Source organism: Larus michahellis, chromosome 5, assembly GCF_964199755.1.
Source record: "Larus michahellis chromosome 5, bLarMic1.1, whole genome shotgun sequence".
Classification (NCBI taxonomy): Eukaryota; Metazoa; Chordata; class Aves; order Charadriiformes; family Laridae; genus Larus; species Larus michahellis.
This window is the reverse complement of record NC_133900.1, coordinates 81,461,093-81,480,800: the sequence shown is the minus strand read 5'-3', so window position 1 is coordinate 81,480,800 and position 19,708 is coordinate 81,461,093. Positions and strand designations below refer to the sequence as shown.

Genomic DNA, 19,708 nt, shown 5'->3' with positions numbered 1-19,708 from the left:
TAGCTATAACCACAAAGTGCTTGTAATTTCCCGGAGCCACAGGAGAGTTAAGATAAAGCTTTGCAAATTAGAACCTCCCTGTGCTGAGGGGGTTTGGCTTTCTGTCACTAGGTCTACCGAAGGTTTTACAGATATGTGCTGGTTTTTTTTTAAACCAAGAGCCGGTAATTATCTCCAGCAGACGGTTATGGACAACAAGCTCTGGAGGTAATTCTGGCACAACAGAGGTGAAACAAGAGTTCCCTTGTCGTAATGAAGAAGGTTGAAAAGCACTCGGTGGAAGAGAATAAGGCTTAACCGGCAATAGTCTTTTACAAAACAGAACGGCTCTCACATAAACCAATATCTGTTGGCCATTTCTATTGCATTTAAAGCCATTTAAATTGTGATTTTATGGACAATTGTCGTCTTTGTAGTTAATTAAATGGTTGTTAAGCTCCCAAATATTTGCAAGCAGGATGTATGTTACCCTGGCATACTAACTTATAGCATGCTTTGCTAGAGATTGTGTTAACGTTAAGAAACTAATAGTGAATGTATGGTTTATATTGGTGAGTTATGTGAGGTATAGTTTGTATTTCTGTGGAAACTCTTGGCTTGTTCCTGGTGGCAAGAGCCCAACTGGCACTGGTCAAATGTGCAGACGGAATGTTTTGTGCACGCTAACCTAGAAAAGCGATTCCATGCTGGAGGCCTACTTTGAAAGGAAAGATTGTGTGAAAGTGCAAGGTTACTAAAATCCAGGTAAACTCTGTTATTCCGTAACTTGTACTTAGCCAGTTTTACATTAACAAGTCCGGACTGGGAGTGATGCCAGATGTGGATCTCTGTGGGCTCTTGGCGGTCAGGGGAGTGGGATGGGCTGCTCCGAGGGGTGAGCGGAGTAACTGGTTTGAGTTCTTGTCCGAGCATCCCTTTGGGAGCAGCTGGGAGGCTGCAGAGCAAACCTACATAAATTAGCAGCACTTGCTAGGCTTCATGTATAACCCTCCTCGAGTCCCTTTCCAGCTTCAGGGAGCTGAGTATGGTTTTAAGGCCCATTCCTTACATCCTAAATACCGTTCTGATTAGCTGTGAGTGGATCACTGTGGGTGCAAGGGGAAGAAAGAAGTCTTCCTCGTGCTCTCCCATCCTGGCGCCTGCGTAGGTGGCAGTGTGAGTGCGTGGCTGGGAGTAGCCACAGGGATACTCTTGCCACGGTGCTTTGGTTTAAGAAATTTCCAGGACTGTGATGATCCAGATAAAACAATTCAGGGAGTTACTGCCCTTCACCTGGATGCTCTTAAAGCTACCCAGGGAGCCCATTTCAGTGCCCAGTGAACCTGATTAAACTTCAGCTGAGGGCAACACATGCCAGTCTGTTTGACATTGCACTGAACTGAACCTAGTGGTGCTCACAAGGACACCCATGATACAGATAATCTCTGTGTGAAGGACAGTAATTTCTTAAATTGCTTAGCTAAATCTCTATAATTCTTGTCACAATTCTGATGCTCTTTAGACATGAAACTAATCGTTAAAGAAACTGATCCCTTACACAAAGTGCACAGTGACTGTTGATAAAAGTTGGTGAACTTACGTCTCTGGCTGATTATAAAGATTCATCTATGAACAAGTTTAAGCTGACAGCGGGCATAATTGTTATTAAATAGTAATATAATAAATGTGATGTTCTTTACCCGTTCTCAAATGATGAGGGGACAAATAGTGTTTGCTCCCAAGTCATGTGAAAGTGTCTCTTTCACATTTCCCTGTAAGCTGCCTACGATCTTCTTGATTGCCATTGTCTGCAAAGCACGTGTGGCAGGAACTTCTCAGGTGTATATGAATAAAAAAATGTCCAGAAAAGGTTATATTTTAAAGTCATCATTCAGTGGTTGGATAAGAATGAGGAGGATCTCGGGGTGCACTGTGTTGAAGCTGGAGGAGTGCTGCCGTGTTTGGATTGCGGCGTTGATCTGGTCAGGCGTGATTAAGCAGCAGCAATCGGGAGACAGCATAGCACAAATGTGTATTTTAAATCATTGTTGTGTCTTGGGTAATGTGTATCACTGTTGTACAACAGATTGTACAGCTGGCGTATTGAAAAATATTGCTCATAAGTCTCACTGAAGCAGTTATGCAATTTGCGACTCCCACCAATTACTTTTTTTTTTTCCCCCGAAGTACTGTGTATAATGCAAGATTAAATGCATTTTGATAATCAGTTTTAAAAACTGCTGTTCCTGTTTAGTAGACGTAATAGGAATATAGAATTAACAGGGCAAATATGAGATCCTCTAAATTGTGGAGGAAAGTTGGAATTTGAATTCATTTCCAGTAATTTGATTCCTGATTTGGTCACAATGTATTGCTCCATGACAGCAGAAATAGGGTGATTTTCCTGAGATTTCAAAGCCATTTAGGTAAAACTTAATCCCTCGCTATTGACTGACCTGTGGCCAGAAATCGTAGTTGATCACCCCTTTTTCTGTCTTTTACTCTTTATTATTCCTTTACCACTGGCAAAGGAAATCTTTTAGCCTGCTGCTTCCCTGTATTTGAGATCGTTGGAGAACTGTCACCACTTCAAGAGGAGGCACAGAGCAGAATCTGAAAGCATTTCTGCCTTTATGTAAAGTATGTTACAATGCACATTTATATGTGTATTTGTGCAGTCATTTTAGCATTCTCGAATTGTAATTTCTCCTGTACCTTTCCTTTTGAAGATCTTTCAATGATTTTTTAAGTATAGGTTAATGCATTATTTTTATAGACAACATGAGAAAAGTTACAATAAAGTTAATTTTCAGGCTGTCCTGGAACTATTAAAACTTCTGTTCTAAAAAGTACATAGTCCATACAAAGACATTTGACATGTAGATCCAGGAGAGATTTATTCAGGGCATCAATCTTAAGGCCTCTAAAGAGAATGTTGCTCTTTATCAGCTGAGCAAAAATGTTATTCATTAATTTAGCAACATATTTTCTTTTGCTGATCTTTGTTACTATTAAGAAAAAAATATTCTATCAAGTGGAAATGGTGGGTGATCCATACTGCTAGTCTTTGAAAGGGGAGTGAAATCTCCCCTTTTATGTCCAGAGAAATAAATGCAGCTATTTTGTTCGTGCGGTTACCTGGTAAGATACTGAAGCGTGAGGTTTTGCAGCCATAAGTGCTAATTTGTAGGCATTTCTCTGAATCTGTCTGCTGCATCCTTTGAGAAGCTCTGTCTGCATAGTGTGTATCTCCCATTTTGCAAAGTTCACTGTGTCTAAGTTTTGAAATAAGCCATTGGAGGGTTCTCCATTGTAAGAGTTTTAGCCCCAGCTCAGTACAAAGACTGCAGAGCTGTGCACATCTTCTCCGACTGTATCTCTACATCATTGTTCTACGAGCAGATTTTTAAACAAAACGCTTCATTGCACATCTGTTGTCTTTTTACAGGTGATGTATCACCCATCAGCATGTCTCCCATCAGTCAGTCACAGTTTATTCCACTGGGGGAAATCCTTTGCCTGGCCATCTCAGCAATGAACTCTGCACGAAAACAAGTCACACAAGAAGCACTAATGGAGCACCTAACAACCTGCTTCCCAGGTAACTGGACATGAATAAATCATTGCTCAGATGAGCTCATGTCTGCAAAAGGGCAGTTAAAGAACCTCTAATCCCTACCCAAATGGTCGCTTATCTTTTTGGTTTACTTGAAAAGAGGGAGTTTCAGTGTTTGGTAGTCTGTTTTTCTTCACTCTTCTGGATGGGATTATTGATTAATCCTGAGATGTTACCCAAAAGTAAAAGGGGGCTTTAGGGTTCTAGGCTTATAACTTTTTCTTTATTCTTAAACATACAGAGAAACGAGTTCTCTTTGGCAAGGCTGTTCACGTGAGATGCATTTTTCAGGGTTAGTTCCTGAATTTGGGTAAATATTAAAAATTATTGAGGTACTAAACAGCAAACTGCATTGCATGTTTCCTTTTTTCAGACTGGTGTCAGAATAAGCTTGTTTGTGATTTTTCTCACAAAATAACTTTATTTATTATCATAGTCAAAAGAGCTTAGGACTTCTTTAGTGGTTATGGAGAAAGAAGCATGTGTCATAGCCAGAGCAGACTTATTCCACCTTGTGGCTTTCAAGCCAGTTGTAAACTAGCTCGTAAGAGCTCTGTTGACATCGTTCAGCCAATTCAAGTGTCATTGTCCAGTCTCCCTAGAGATAACCTCATGGAGGTCTCTGTGTAGAGCATTTTCTCTTAAAGAGCAGGTTTTCCACAGACTGCATGTCTTCCTCCACCTAGGACAGGCTCTCAAAACTGGTGTGGCCAGATGCAAGTAATGTCCAATGACGGTGATGTGCCTGCTTCAGGGGGAGGTTATATTTAAACTGAAAGGAATTTGTCAGACTGGTTTTCAGAGCCTTCTTGGACACAGTTGAAAATCTTTAAATGTGTTTTTTGTTTGATTTTTTTTTTTCTTTGGGTTTGGTTTTTTTTTTTGGTTGTTTTTTTTTTTAAGGCAACAACTCTCTCCATGACTGAAGGTTTGGGGAGCCACTTGCTGTGTTCTTAAATGCTGGTGTTCAGAAGATATTCTTGTCAGCATTTGATAATATTTATCAAATGGTGAAATGAGAATAGCTTGGATTAAAGATACTGTAACATGAAAAAAAGGAAACCTGTGTTAAGAATGTACTGATGAATATGCTGCTTCCCTACTGACAGTCTGTTTCTGGAGTTGGTGAATCATGCAAAACACATCTTGTAGAGACATCTAAAAGTGTGGTGTAAAAGTGCAGGGTAGAGATTTACTGCTCAAGAGAGCATAACTTTTTCACTTGTGCTTTGATTGAGGTTTAACCATTCTGTGCCTCAGTTTACAGTTCTCTAAACTGGTTGAGAAATTATTCTGTTGTACCTCTTTTACAGCTGTAAAAATCAGCTAATTTAAAACGCTTCAGTAAGAAAAGTCCTGATGCATCTGCCTCATCTGAGCAGCCTAACCACAGCCATGTTTTGATGTCTTGAATTCTTTTGCCTACCTTTCAGAGCAAGAGTTACTTAAAGCCTTGAATGTTAAATGGTTTTGGTGTAACTGGTACTAAGTTCTGGGATTTTAAAATACGATTCGGGATCGAGAACTATCTCTGAAATAAACAGTTCTGTCTGACATTTAATAATTGCACTTTGGAAAAAATTACTGCAAGTATATTTTGTAAATACTGGCCTTCTGTCCCATTTTGTGGTTTTGTTTATCAGAGTGGGGTTTTTTCAGTATGCTTGGATGATTTTTGAAAATAAAGTTGTAAGGGTTAGAATGCAAAGAAGGCAAAGTTTACAATTATAATTCCAGTTTAATTCATTTTGATGATTTCTTTTTTTCCAAGTCGTGTTTTCCATGTAGATCTGTACTAGAAGAGTTCCATAGATTGCAAGTATTTTTTGAATGATTCTATGAATATTTCTATATAAACATTATTGCACGCTGGAAATGATAATTTATTGGTGGCATCCCTTGGGTTTCCTGGGAGCATGATTATCAGTTGACTTGATGTACTGTGCTATTCTTGCTAGACAGAACCATACATGAAAAATAATTCAACAGGCTGGATTATTTCCTAGACTCTGCTCAGAAAGAAGCCTGAGGCAAGTTAGCACACAGTCTCTTGCTGCCTCTTTTTTTTCCAGTAGCCATGAACATGTGCGTTTCTCAAGTCTGAGATTAAAAAAAAGGAGAGCCTTGTTTTTCCTACCTCACTTCCCACAACATAAAGAAAATTATTTGAAAAAAAAAAATAGAAATCCCCCCTTTGTTGTCCATTTTTTCCCCCTCTCTAGAGAAATGCTTTTCTCTCCCAGCCATGACACGTTTAACATAGCAAACATACATGTTCTCTTACTCTATGAGGATTATCCAAAAATTTTATCCTTGCCAATAAATAGAACCTCTTCTTGTGCTGAGTGATATTTTTCCCTTGTCTACCTAAACTCTCTCATAAATCAGCCGCAGCTTTTTGAGCCCTTGTGTTCACTGTGGCTGTTTTCCAATATCTGATTTCCTCCCATTTTCTGATAGTTTATTTTTCCTAATTAGGTGCTGATGCTCTGAGAGAGAGGAGAGCATTACCAGTGTCGATGTATCTGTCATGGTCACATAACCTCTCTGTGTCTCACCCTGTAGCAGCACTTGTCTGCCTGTGTTGTTTGTGTTTTAATGAACAGATGCCTCACTGCGTTTCACGGAGTGTATAAATTTCCTAAGACCCTAGATGCTATTCTCAAACTGCCTAAGAATAATAAACCTCTTTCCTCAGCGCAGGATCTTACACTTGCAGTCTAGCCCTCTAGTTTGCTGAGCCATTGTGCAGGCATAAATCTGGGCCATGGCTCTATCTGAAATAAGGTATGCTAATTATTTATAACATCACATAGCAACCACTCCACATCCTTAACTAGTATTTCATGAGCCAATCAGAGTATTTCTTTTATCCCTTGTTAAGCCTTAGCATCAGCTCAGGAGAAAATCATTTTAGCAGATTTAACACCATTTAAATACTACTTCAGATGTATTTTTCATGAATTTATTTTATTGAAAAAGTTTGTAATGATAATGCACATCTTATTTGTGGGTTTTGTTATTTGTCATGTTGTTTTTTTTTAAAAAAGAGGGCTCCTGCTGCACATGCTCCCATTATTCTAACTTAGAATTAAACAATGAGGTGTTTGTACAGCCCTACTTTATAATTTATTGACCATGCTTTAAATCCCGTCCATTACACGTAAATCTTTGAAATCCGGTATGAGTTAAGAATGTAACCTCTGTTCCTGTGGTTGGCAGCCAGACTCTCTTATCTGTCTGAACCTGGCTGAAGAAAACATCAAGCCTTAGTCTATGCTGGATTTAGTAATGATTTTTTTTCTTTTTTTTTTTCTTCATCAGTTTTGTCCATGTACTTATTGGAATCAATTTAAGGTGTTTGGAATTTCAGTGTAGAAAATACTTGTGTGTATTGGACTAGGTTGCTTTCCAAGCGAACAGTTTTCTGAAAGCTGGTGAATTCCTCTGACATTCACCTTCATAACTGTTCGCTCTTTAAATATGTGAAATGTATATGTAGCGCTTAAATAAGTGTCATAGATTAACTGAGTTCACTCTAGGTCAGTGTTCTTTGTGAGCAGCAAACAAGACATAATCTTCTGTCTGGAAGCTCGGTGGATGGCATAGTAGACTCTCTTGAGATGCAGAAAATGTACATGTCTGATGATTCAGTGTCCAGACAGTTTCTGCTTTTGAATTATTAAACCACTACATAATCTTAAATAACACCACTGCTGTCATGCAAGATTTTATATGCTAGAGTCTCTTAAACTACTGGCTTTTTCCCCTCTTCTTATTTAATGGAGGAAGGGAGACCATAAGGAGACTTCTGAATGCAGTGGGGTAGGTTACGTATCCACATGATGTGGCCAGGTTGCTGTAAAGAGAAAAGTCTTGAGAAAACCAGGAAATCTGTATTTAAAATAGCAACAGTGGGAGCCAGAGCGGTGTCATTGCTCCTGTCCACCAGGCAGCAAAGCCCAATTTGAGTTTGAGTCTGTTTCTGCTTTTTTAAGTACCTGAAAGGGATCTGAACAAACCCCCATAGCTAGCGTTAGCTGTCAATGCTGAGCTCCAAACATCTGCATCTGCCATCGTCACCGCTGGCTTAGGGAACCACAGGGACGTGCTGTATGCTGGGAGTGATAAAAGTGATAGTCTCCGACTCCAGAGAGGAGGCTGCCACCATCAACTTTACAGCATCTTTGACTGCCTAGGAACACTTTTTTTTTCCTGGTGTTTTATCTGCACGTTCTGTATTCGCAGGACTTGGTCAATTAATGTAACTACTGTGCATCCAGTGTTTAGAGACCCATTTACCCAACACATTGTAGTCATTATCGTTTACTGGGTAAAAAATACATATTGTTATTTTTACCATGTATTTGCAGTGCATTTTTGCCTAAGTTAGTGTAAAACATCAGAAGGTCCATTTCAGTCTCTTTCCCTAACTTTTCTGTAAACTCCTAGGAGAATGTTTTCCTGTCTTTTATTTTTGTTCTGATGTTTTTGAAACAGTATGTTAAAAAACATCTTTAAGTAAAATAAGGATGTGAAGGAAGAAGTTCTTGCAGACAAAGTTAGGTATGTGTTGAGGTATTTACGTTTAAGCTCCTGGAAAATGCAATGGATCGGTCAGGTTGGTTGTGTAGAGGCAGGAAGAGGGATTGGCTGCTGCACAGCAAGCGCATCTCAGTTGGAGCGGGATCGGGCCCTGCAGTGCATTTCCAGCACAGGATGGAGAAGCACATGAGCTTGAATTCAAGGTCATCCGCTTCTTGTGGTGATGCAAGGCATAATGGAAAAGGGGTGGTGTTACACAGGCAGACATAGCAGCTCCACCGCAGGAGAGAAGAGGTTAGGTGATGACTGCTGGTTGTTAAGGGAATTGAAATCACTCTTCGCGTTCCTGTGCTTTACTGAAAGCTCATGGGGAGGGCAGCCTGCTCTCCGATTGCCACTGCCTCACAATCCAGAGGAAGCTCACCATGCTGTTTACTTCAGTCCAGAGAGACTGAGGACTCTGGGCTAGGGAGGGGTAGTCCGTTTTTCCCCCTGGTTCTCTGGATTTTGGCTTTTCCCGTCTGTTTCTGTCATGGGTGCTCATCCAGAAATTCTGGGGGTCTTTGTTACTCTCTCCAGGATTATCACAGAAATTGTAGACACCCACATGAAGGGGGGAGAAAATGCACATTCATGATTCTCCATTTCATTTGTGTGTTCTTTCCAATTTTCAGCCTCGTTTATTCTCTCAAATTATATCCTTTCTTTACCTCTTTTACTCCCTGTGTCTGGATCTGCACCGATCTTTCAGCTCTGTGGACTGCGCATGAAATATATTTACTGCCCCCATGTACTTCTCCCTGGCACCTTCTCTGTTGTAACTGCTTTCACTCATGTGTCCATGTTATTCCTAACACTTTGCTGTTTCCATTGCAAGATTTTTAGTTACAGATATTACTGGATGTGAGCAGTATGGGCATGTCTCTAAATTCAAACAACATTCAAAGCCAGACATAAGAATACTTACTATGTTGCCTGCAACCCAGTAGCAAGGAAGAGGGTGAGTTGAGGAATTAGTACAATTTCTCTATTTCTTGTCGCAAATCTTTTGGTGGGCTGTTGGTCATAGTGCCAGAGCCCTTGCTGTCATCCTCGTGTTTGCTAACACAAGGAGGTCAGTGAGCGTGCAGGCTCCAGCCTTTGACATGTGGGAGAAGAGTTGGTGACCAGACACTGTGTGCTACTGACAATACTGTGTTTGTGACAGGTACGCCTGTTTTTTTTTCTGTTAAGTATTTTTGTGAAAAGCATATACTTTGTTGAAATCCATGCATAATTCCATGGAGTTTCTGTTCTTGAAGATAGTCAGAGCTTGACTTGACAAGACCCTGACCAACCTGACCTAAGTTGGCCCGGTTATGAGTAGGGGCCAGACACCTTGTTGTTGACCAGATAACTTCATGAAGTCACTTCCAACCTGAGTTACTCTGTGATTCTTTTTTTTTTTCTTTCTAAATTAGTTTTGTTGAAAAGAAAGCTAAGACCCAGAATATTAACTTTCTTTAGTTTAAAATAGACCATCCAAGTTTTGAAAAAAAATGTCTCTAGTTCTAAAACTGTAAACCAGGTCAGTACCCAGCATTAAGTTAAAATGCATTTTAGGTCAACAAAATGTTGATTGAAGATAGCTTTTTGCACTAAAAATGTTGAAAGATTTTCATTTCTTAGTGAGCATGAAGTTGGTTTTTTTTTAAACTGGCTCGTGAACTAAATCTCTTGTTTCCTTAGCTCTAGATGTAACTTATTCCTGTGCACAGCATGCTCACTTGGTATTTTATCTGATAAAGTATTGAAGACTTGGTTCTGCACCACTGAAGCCAGCAGGAGTACTGGTAGTGGGAATGACCAGGCTCACAATGCCAGGTCTACCATGTGGCTAAAGTGGCACTCATGCAGGGTTGTCATGCTTGTCCCCCTCTCAGTAAGTGATACATGCACTTAGGTGGTATCCCTCACATCTCACACGGAAGGCAGGGTACTCTTCGACGTACGTTTTTCGGAGCTAAATCTGTAACTTCCAGGATAGTGGAAAAGTCTGGGTAAGATGAACTGTATCATTCAAGACGTGTCTATTTTGGAGCAGCTGATGTAGTTAACGTGTTTTAATGGGAGAGGAAGTCAGTTCAAGTTTGTGATAAAGGGCTGGTTTGGGAGAATGCTTTTTTCCTGGGCAGTATTCTTCTGTGGAAGAGCAACTTAGGCATCCAAAGTAAAAAATAACCACTGTTTTATACGTGACTGGGCATTATAATAAATAGTTCTGGTGAACTGGGATATAAATATTTAGTTGGAAGGAGAATAAAAGTGAAACGTTTCCCCTGACACCCTTTGATTTCCAGTGATTCCATCTTGTAGTTTAAGGTCACCTGGAAGTAACTAGAAGTTGGTTTTGGGTTGTTTTTTTTTCAACACTCCATTAATGGCCTCCTTTCTATTTAATTAATAATTGATATGTCTGAAGTGCAGGAGATAAGTGGAAAAACAAACAGAGAAGAGAATGCCTAACAAAGTGCTTTGCAGGAGTTGTTTGTTCAGCATATTCCAAGCTTGCACGTTGGAGAAAACAGCTTTTTGCTGGGGAGGGGGGAGCCAGAGAGTCCTGCATGGTTTTATGCACTCCCTGATATGTGTTTACTGTCATTTCTAGGAGTTCCAACACCCAGTCCAGAAATCCTTCGACATACCTTGAATATGCTTGTACGGGAGAGGAAAATATACCCAACTCCGGATGGTTATTTCATTGTAACCCCGCAGACTTACTTTATAACACCATCTCTCATAAGAACTAACAGTAAGTGGTACCATTTGGATGAGAGGATACCTGACAGGTCTCAATGTACCTCTCCACAACAAGGAACTATAACTCCCTCCACCTCGGGATGCGTCAGGGACCGAACACTACCCAAAAACCACTGCGACTCCTGCCATTGTTGCAGAGAAGACATGCACAGCATGCATGCGTCTACCCTACAGAGGAAATCAGCAAAAGACTGTAAAGACTCGTACTGTCCTCCTTCATTATGTCAGGTCCCACCTACTGAGAAAAGTAAAAGTACTGTCAATTTTTCTTATAAAGCAGAGACACTCACGAAGCCTAAGGATGTAGAAAAGCAGTCTAAGAAATTTGGACTCAAATTATTCCGATTAAGTTTTAAGAAGGACAAGACAAAACAGTTGGCAAATTTCTCTGCCCAGTTTCCTCCGGAGGAGTGGCCGCTAAGGGATGAGGACACTCCTACCACTATACCTAGAGAGGTAGAAATGGAGATTATCAGGCGCATTAACCCAGACTTGACTGTGGAAAACGTCATGAGGCACACTGCACTAATGAAGAAACTTGAAGAAGAAAAAGCTCAACGAAGCAAAGCAGGATCTTCAGCTCACCACAGTGGACGAAGTAAAAAGAGCAGGAATCACAGAAAGTCTCATGGGAAATCGAGGTCACACAGCAAGACTCGGGTGTCCAAAGGAGACCCATCAGATGGCTCTCATTTGGATATACCTGCTGAAAGGGAGTATGAGTTCTATGATCCCTTGACTCGATCCCCACGGGAAGGCTGTTTTATAATAGAACACAAGGGAGATAATTTTATAATGCACAGCAACCCTAACATGATTGAATCTCACTTTCCCATGACACCAGAGTGGGACGTGTCTGGTGAGCTGGCCAAGAGAAGAACTGAAATGCCTTTCCCTGAACCTTCCAGGGGAAGCTCCCACTCCAAGGTCCATCGGAGCCATAGCCATACACAGGATAGAAGATCAAGGAATGAGCGGTCCAGTAAGGCTAAAGAAAGGTCTAGATCCATGGATAACTCCAAGGGACCTCTGGGCTCAGCTACTTTAAGCACACCTGAGGACATAGGTGAAGGCTGTAGCCCAGATGACCAAACAACTAGCCAAACTTACATTGATGATAGTACCTTAAGGCCATCTCAGTCGCTCAGTCATCAAAGGGCTCTGATTTCATCAGCAAGCTACAAAGAGACTTGCATCCCTGAAATAGCTAGTGGCAGTGTAGAAACCCCCAGTTCTTGTACCCTGATAGAACAAAGCAAGCCTACAGAGAATTTGACATCGTACAGCGAGCTCAACTCCTGCACAACAAAATCTGCAGTCGATGACTATTTTCAGTGCAACACATCCAGTGAGACTGTGCTCACTGCTCCATCACCACTGGGAAAGAATAAAGAGGATCATGACACGCTGACAGGGACAGATGGGCTCAAAAAAATGACTCCCGTAGAAAGGCAGTCTCAACACATTGCTAGGGAGCCTGGCGTGCACAAAGAAGAGTCCCCAAAGGGCCCAAGCAGTGGTTCAGCGGTTGCTGGCCAAGCTCCAGAGGTGATCGCAAACGGGCGGCTGGTTCAACACCATAGCGCTGAATCAAGCAGCCTTGATAAAAGGAAAGAAATATTTAGCAAGGATACGCTCTTTAAACCTCTGCACAACACTCTTTCTGTGAATAGTTACCATAAGTCTAGCACACCCCTGCTAAAGCCCCATCAAAAGACCCCCTCTGACACGTTGCCAGTCAGATGTGAGAAACTTGAACAAGCGATAGTAACCTCAGTCACACAAGTCATGCCCGTTTCACAGAGACAGCAAGAGACAACGGGGAACCAGGAGGCCTCCTTCGACTACTACAACGTATCTGATGACGACGACTCAGAGGAAGGAACCAACAAAAATGCCGAGGAAGAAAAAAACAGGGATGATGTCGGCACGATGCAGTGGCTCCTAGAGAGAGAAAAGGAGAGGGATCTGCAGCGAAAGTTTGAGAAGAATCTTACTCTTCTCACCCCGAAGGAAACAGAAAATAGCAACCAGAGAGCCACCCACTCAGCCCGCCTGGACAGCATGGACAGCAGCAGCATTACTGTGGACAGCGGGTTCAACTCTCCACGGTAGGACTGTCACATTCATTGCAGCTTTACAGACTAGAAAGTTCCGTTTTTAGTTACATGTGTGTGTGTGATATCAGTGACAGAACGTAGGGCCATATTAAACCATTTCAGACAGCGTTTTCTACAGCTCTGGAATCTGCTATTCAGATGTGTGGGTTTCCCACCATACCGTAAGCAACCAATGACCATTTGCGGCTTTGACTCTGTATTAGTTTGTTTTCTGTTTGCTGAAAACCTCCCTGTATCCTTTTTTTTTTCTGTATTAAACTTGTGTTTGCATTTAGAATAGAAGAGATGAGGTCCTGCACATTCCCTCCCCCTTCCCTTTCCCTCTTAAGATACCATCAACAAGACTAATTGGAAGACTAGACATGACTAGGTGGCATAATCTTTGGCTCAGACCAAAAAACCAAAAACCGAACCTGATGATTGTTGTGGGTTTGGGCTTTTTTTGTTTGTTTGCTTCAAAAATTTTGGATGTGTATCTATCACCGTTCCAAACTGGTGAGGCCGGAACAGCCTCTCCCCCCACACGGCTGAAAGTGCTCAGGATGTTTGGACTTCAGAGGTGACCCAGCGCTGCATCAGCAGAGAGGTGCCTTGTCTGAGATACTTGGGAAAACTGTCCAGATGTTTGCGTGTGGTGGTGCTGATTAGTTATTTCCATTCCAGGGATCTCAGAGACATTATGGAATTCTCGGTGCATCACCAGTGTGTAGGTACTGGTTAGTCATTTCCATTCTAGAGATCTCAGAGACATCCTGGAAGTCTCATCATGTGTCTCAGTCTCATGGAGTCTTAGAGGTGCAGGGAGGAGAGAGTTGCCGGTGTGTTCCCTGCCCTGAATATTTCACAAGTTCATTTTCAGGTTAAGAATCCTTCACTCGAGCCTTCTTTCTTCTCTCTCCAGCCTCTGACATTCCTAGGTCCCTGCTGGAATGGAGCGTGCCTGGTTTTGTTTGCCCTGGATAGCAACCCATCAGAGTTCAGAACAATGACTCTTAAGAACACAGAAATAATTTACAATGGTAGTTCTCTTACGGCCTCTTACTTAAGCTTAAATTATTTATTGCCTGTGTTTAAAAATAAAACCTCCAAGTCTGGATTTGTATTAGGTAAAAGGAAATGTTTTGGGGGGCTTTTTTGTTGCCTTTTTTTTTTCCTCTGTAAAAGGTGTTCTCATTCCTCAGAATTTTTTTATTTTTTTTTTTTAATCTATAGTAAAGACTCTCAGAAGGGTATGGGAAAGATTTCCTGCTTCTGCACAGGACTAAATTTCCTTTTCAGTTGAAGTCATGTCACTCTGGAATAAATTCCTTTGGATTTGATGGCTACTCCCACTTGATGTTAATGACAAGGCAGCAATTATTGGGCCTGCTGCAGCATGCAGTGATCATCAAACTAGAACAGGCTTTTAACATATGTATAATTTTTCTGAGTAAAAAAAGTGAAAAAAAAAATTTGAGCAAATCGTACCACTTACACCGAGTCCAGCTTAAAAAAGAAACTTAAGAAGGTTTTGAATTTGTTCCTGTTATTGATTGTTCTGCAGATGCTCGGCATCTTTCTCACATACGACTGTTGTTTGAGGCTGTTTGCACTGTTCTTTTTTAAATGTGATCTCTTCATTTAGTTGAAGTGCTATACTTGCTGTCAGGTTTTTTTTGGGGGGGAGTATTTGGTGGTGTTTGCTTCTTGCCCAGCCTGTCTCACTCCGCAGAGTATATTTCACCTCCAGGATAGGATGTTGACCGGATAAAAAAATCAGGTTTTAGACTACTATTTTGCTAGCTGTTTGCTAGCCGAATATCAAGCTTGCGTTTCTGGTTAGTGCAAAGGCAGACATTTCCTTTCCTAATTATTTACACAGAAGCTGAAATTTCTATTTATGTTAATCTTAAACTTCGCCAGCGGAGAACAGAACATGGCGAGCACGCTGGATTTAGTGCTGCTATACCACTTTGTTTAGATCAAAAGGGAAACAGATAAGCAGCTTTTAATAATGATTGTGTTCCATGCATCCCTCTCTTTTTTATTTTACTGTTTACTTATTAACAAATGTCTTTTTTTGGCAAGACCACATAAAATAAGATTTTTTTTTTGTTAAAAGCAACATTCTGTAGAGTTTTCTTTTGTATTTGTTTTGTAAGACAAGCATATAGTCTGGATATTTTAACGGCTTTTTGATGAGCTTTGCATGGAGATGATTAAATTGGAGGATTTTGCTGAGTTTTGGTAACTCCTTGGTATAAGTCTATAAAAATCAATCGAGCTGGGGCTGAATTGAGCCCTTTGGCTGAATTACCATGCTTTTATTGCTTTCCTACCTTATAACAAAAAATGTACTTCACAGTCCTTTTTCAGGAAATACAGAAAGGCTATCCAGCATCCGTCTGGTGAGATTCAGCTAGATCTGACAGTGTCCGTTTGCAGATGCCTAGGGAAGGGTTTAGGAGCAGGACGTGGTATTCCTCAGGTAGACTTCTAACCTCCACTGATGTTGTAACTCTCGACTTCTTGACGTGTGGTGGTATCTTTTCATTTAAACTGAAGTGTGCAGTGTTGCTTGGGGAATGAAAATTACCAATTCTACACTGTGAAAGAAGTAGTTTATTTTTAAAGTGTGACAAATTGCAAAAAAAGGGGCATTTAAAAAAAATCCAGGATGTAGTTAAAGAGATTTGCAATGGTCATTTGACTTCAAAAGTATTTTGTGTGCGAAAATCATGAACACATCACCATTGGGAAAACAGCCTCACAGTATTTTGTTCATTGCTTTTATGCCAGTTGTATATAGCAAATGTTAGCTGTCAATATTAATTTTATTCCTTTATTTTTAGAGCTTATATAATACTGCTGCTCTTTTGTCACCTAAAGAAAGAACTAATTTTGGCATTACTCTGCGTGCAAAAGTCTCACTGCAGTCTTTGTGTATACATGTTGTAATGGTCAGTTTGTAATATCAGAATTGAAAATGTTTGAAGACCTGGAATTCCCATAAAGAATGATACAATACCAAATGATCTCTGAAAAGCAAAGGTTGCATCTATTTTCATTAAAAAGCAGAGGGAGAGGAATCAAAACACGAGCAACAGAAGTGCACCATAGGTCATTGCAGCTCACAGAGATGCCTTGCTGTGTGCGTCACCCATCGTAGCTGTTTGGAACTACTGGCAATAAGGTGATAATTGGTAGAAGATGATCAATACCATTTTGATAAATTTAAAAGATCTACAGGAGTTTTCCTATAAGCTTATAAATCCTTAAAGGGTGGGTGTCAGGAGGATGGGGCCAGGCTCTTTTCAGTGGTGCCCAGCGACAGGACAAGAGGTAACGGGCACAAACTTGAACATAGGAAGTTCCACCTAAACATGAGAAGGAGCTTCTTTACTTTGAGGGTGGCAGAGCCCTGGCACAGGCCCTGGTGGAGTCTCCCAACTCTGGAGACATTCCAAACCCGCCTGGACGCGTTCCTGTGCCACCTACTCTGGGTGACCCTGCTCTGGCAAGGGGTTGGACTAGATGATCTCCAGAGGGCGCTTCCAACCCCTACCATTCTGTGATCATTTATTTTCCAGATTCAGTCAGTTTAAGATCGTTTAAATCTGCCCTACAACTAAGCAAGGTGTTTTTTCCTTCCCCTATGCCATGCACTGGCACGTTTCTCCCGTGCTACATCCAAAGCTGTGCATTCTTACTCTTCCCTTGAAGCTAGCACTAGCAGTAATCTTTTTTTGTTGTTTTTTCTTTTCTTTTTTTTTTTTCCTTAGGGCTAGTATTTAACAGAGAGCGGTCCCTGATCTGGCTGGCTGCAAGGCTTAGCATCAGGGAAGCAGCAGGAACATGTGGCAGGGTCAGGTCCACACAAGGCAGGCAAGAGCTGCCCTTTTTGGTAGCAGGTAAATTTAGGATGACTTTAAACCGACTATGAAACTCTGTCATTAGTACCTTTGTTTCTAGTCCTTATTTAACAAACCCATTCCGTCCTCTAAATTCCGCTGTAAACATCTCCATAGCAAGTGGCGATGTCATTTTCCCAAGAAGCAGGGATACAGGTGAAGGATACATAACCAGGGACCGCGTGGCTATTTGAAAACAAAACCTCTTCACAGGAACATGTTATTTGGAGATCAAAAATTATTAAGAGTGAAAAGAGAACAAAAGGAGTAGTAGTGGCAAAACGAGCCCTACCGTATCTTGGCTGAGTTTTTTAAAAGCTGTAGGCTAAAATACAGGTTTCTCTGTGTTCGTTATTAGATGTATCGTTGGAAGGCTTAGTCTTTAAAGGTGCCAAGTGTCCTGTCACTCCCATGGATAAAGAGTATGTTAGAACTAAAGGAATGTTGTCCATTTTCGGAATGAAGTAGCAGCACTAGTAGTTGTTTAGGGCATGATCACAGACCAGACAGTTAAGATTTCTCGGCATCTTGTAAGTTACACTTGTCTCAGCTGCAAAGCAAAATTGAAGTGTTTTGTTTAGAAATGTGTGGGTTTAATGTAAAGTAGCACTTCTAGTTAATATTTTGTGTACAAAGACATAGGTAGAAGAGGATACAACAGAGGCAGCACATGATGACTCTCCTCGCTCTGCCTTGTCACAGGGCTGAGTGGATGAAGTTACTTTGTGCAAAAACGCACCAGTCAGGAAAGAAAATTAATATGTTCCACATGCAAGGTGGAAGCTATTTCCTTGGGTGAAAAATCCAGATCCTTGATACTGGTTCAGCTTACCGTTTGTGTGACAGCTTCAGCTCTGCTTAGTGCTGTACCTGTGCTACAGTACGATGACTGCTGAGTACCTCTGGAGCCCGTTTTGGAGGAACGCGTGTGTACCGTCAAAATGAGGTGGTTCATTGGTGTGACGTTACCTACAAACACAGGAAGCCTATTATAAAACACTCTAGTCTCCTTTCCTGTCTGGTTGATAGATATATAGGCATGTCATATGTGAGTGTGTATATATATTTCTTTTCCATTCTAGTACTCGTGAGAGCCTGGCATCCAACACTTCAAGTATTGTTGAAAGCAACAGACGTCAGAACCCGGCTCTGAGCCCTGCGCATGGTGGCGCAGGCCCAACCTTCAACTTCCGAGCCACCGCAGACCCGCCGACAAGTGAAGCTGAGAAACTGCAGAAACCTGCTAACTGCCTGCAAGCTTCTGTCACTAGTGTCTGATCGTCATCCCTCCTCAGATCTTCTGTCTCATCCTATACAGCAAAGTTTACGACACTGGGACTGATGTTTACATCTTTGGGGAAAAATGAAAAAAAAAAAAAGAAGCATCTCAACCACAGTTTTAGTGTTTACTTAAACTGTGCTGCTATGTAGACTAGGGGCAACAAAGAAATCTTTATTTCAAGGTATTGCTTTTCACATTTGCAGCTCTGTAGCAACAGAATAGCAGTAGGGATAATATGTACACTTTTTGCTTCACTTAATTGTAACTGAGCACATATATGAAAGTCTAGACACTGTAAGTGTAATCTGCATTTTCAATGTCCATGCAGTTGCCAACTTCATTTTAAAAAATGCCACAGATGTGTGATGCCCCCGGTCAGAGGCTACACTCTGCTGCAGAGTTGATCGTTTTTTACTTCAAAAACTGAGCCACTGCTGAAAGTAACCAGCCAGGATCACCATGAGGAAAAACAATGCCAAACATGACAAGTGATGACCTCAGCTCTATCTGTGAATTATTGATACTAATCAGTCATTTTCACTGTGCGTTTTTGTGACACAATTTTGCAAATACCCGTTTAAGCGAGTAAAAAGAGGTTTGGGTTTTGTTTCGGTTTGGTTTGTTTTTTAAGAGGAGGGTGGGAAGGGAGACGGCTTCTCCTTTTGTGTTTCAAAAGGATGAGAGATGTTTACGTACTGCGACTTGCTACTTGACCTTCCGTAGCCACAAATGAGGAGGTGGGCCTTTGCGTCGAGGGGGGGGAGTGGGGAGGGAAGGGAAAGTTATAACTGTCGTGGAGCCACAATGTGGAGTGACACAAAATATATCAAATGTCTTCAGTATAAATCAAGTATTTAAAAAAAGATAATCTAATTCTTGTGTCGCTCCTGGTATTGCAACTTGCCATTAATATAGGAATCAGGATAACTAATTTCTTGGCACAAAAATATTCTTTATGATATAAATGATAAGTATGGCCTGAAGAATTGATTTCTTTCTAGTGGAAGGACATAAATCTATTTTATGTAGCTTATTAAATAGAGTGCCTAAATTAGGCTATTAAAAATAGCATACATTGTAGTGATTATCAGAGAACAAAATTTAGAGAATTATAAACTTCTGGCCTTTTTATTCAGTGGATGTTATTTGCAATCTAGCATTTTATGGACACGTCTAGTTTCTAGAAATTAAATGTGTCCACAGGGTTGGCAGTAGAAATCTGAATTCTGTAGGTATGGTACATCCTAATTGCTCTCCCCTAAACTGTTACTCCAAAGTAATTGGTGCCGTGCTAATTACTGCAGAGTATCTTCTAAGGATAGTTAAACTCCAAGAGTAATTTTTAGGTATAGGGTCACATTCTGCTCTGTTACTCATGCAACCTGGTAGCGCAACAAACTGACTTGAAATTTAACTCTATTTTTATCAGAACAGACGAATTGGTGGAAGAATAGCAGAGATACGAAGATGTTCAACA

General features: G+C 41.0%; 1 protein-coding gene across 14 annotated transcripts in view; it reads left to right on the top strand.

Moving 5' to 3' along the window:
• The window catches only part of STOX2 (storkhead box 2), a 146,050-nt gene extending 127,214 nt beyond the window's left edge, over positions 1 to 18,836 (top strand). For all 14 annotated transcript variants that reach the window (XM_074588337.1, XM_074588343.1, XM_074588350.1 and 11 more), the window contains 3 exons: positions 3,428 to 3,580; positions 10,788 to 13,050; positions 18,032 to 18,836. In XM_074588337.1, coding sequence (XP_074444438.1) covers positions 3,428 to 3,580; positions 10,788 to 13,050; positions 18,032 to 18,227 — 2,612 coding nt within the window. In that variant the 3' untranslated portion in view covers positions 18,228 to 18,836. The remainder of the gene's footprint in view (positions 1 to 3,427; positions 3,581 to 10,787; positions 13,051 to 18,031) is intronic.
• The last annotated feature ends 872 nt before the right edge of the window (positions 18,837 to 19,708 follow it).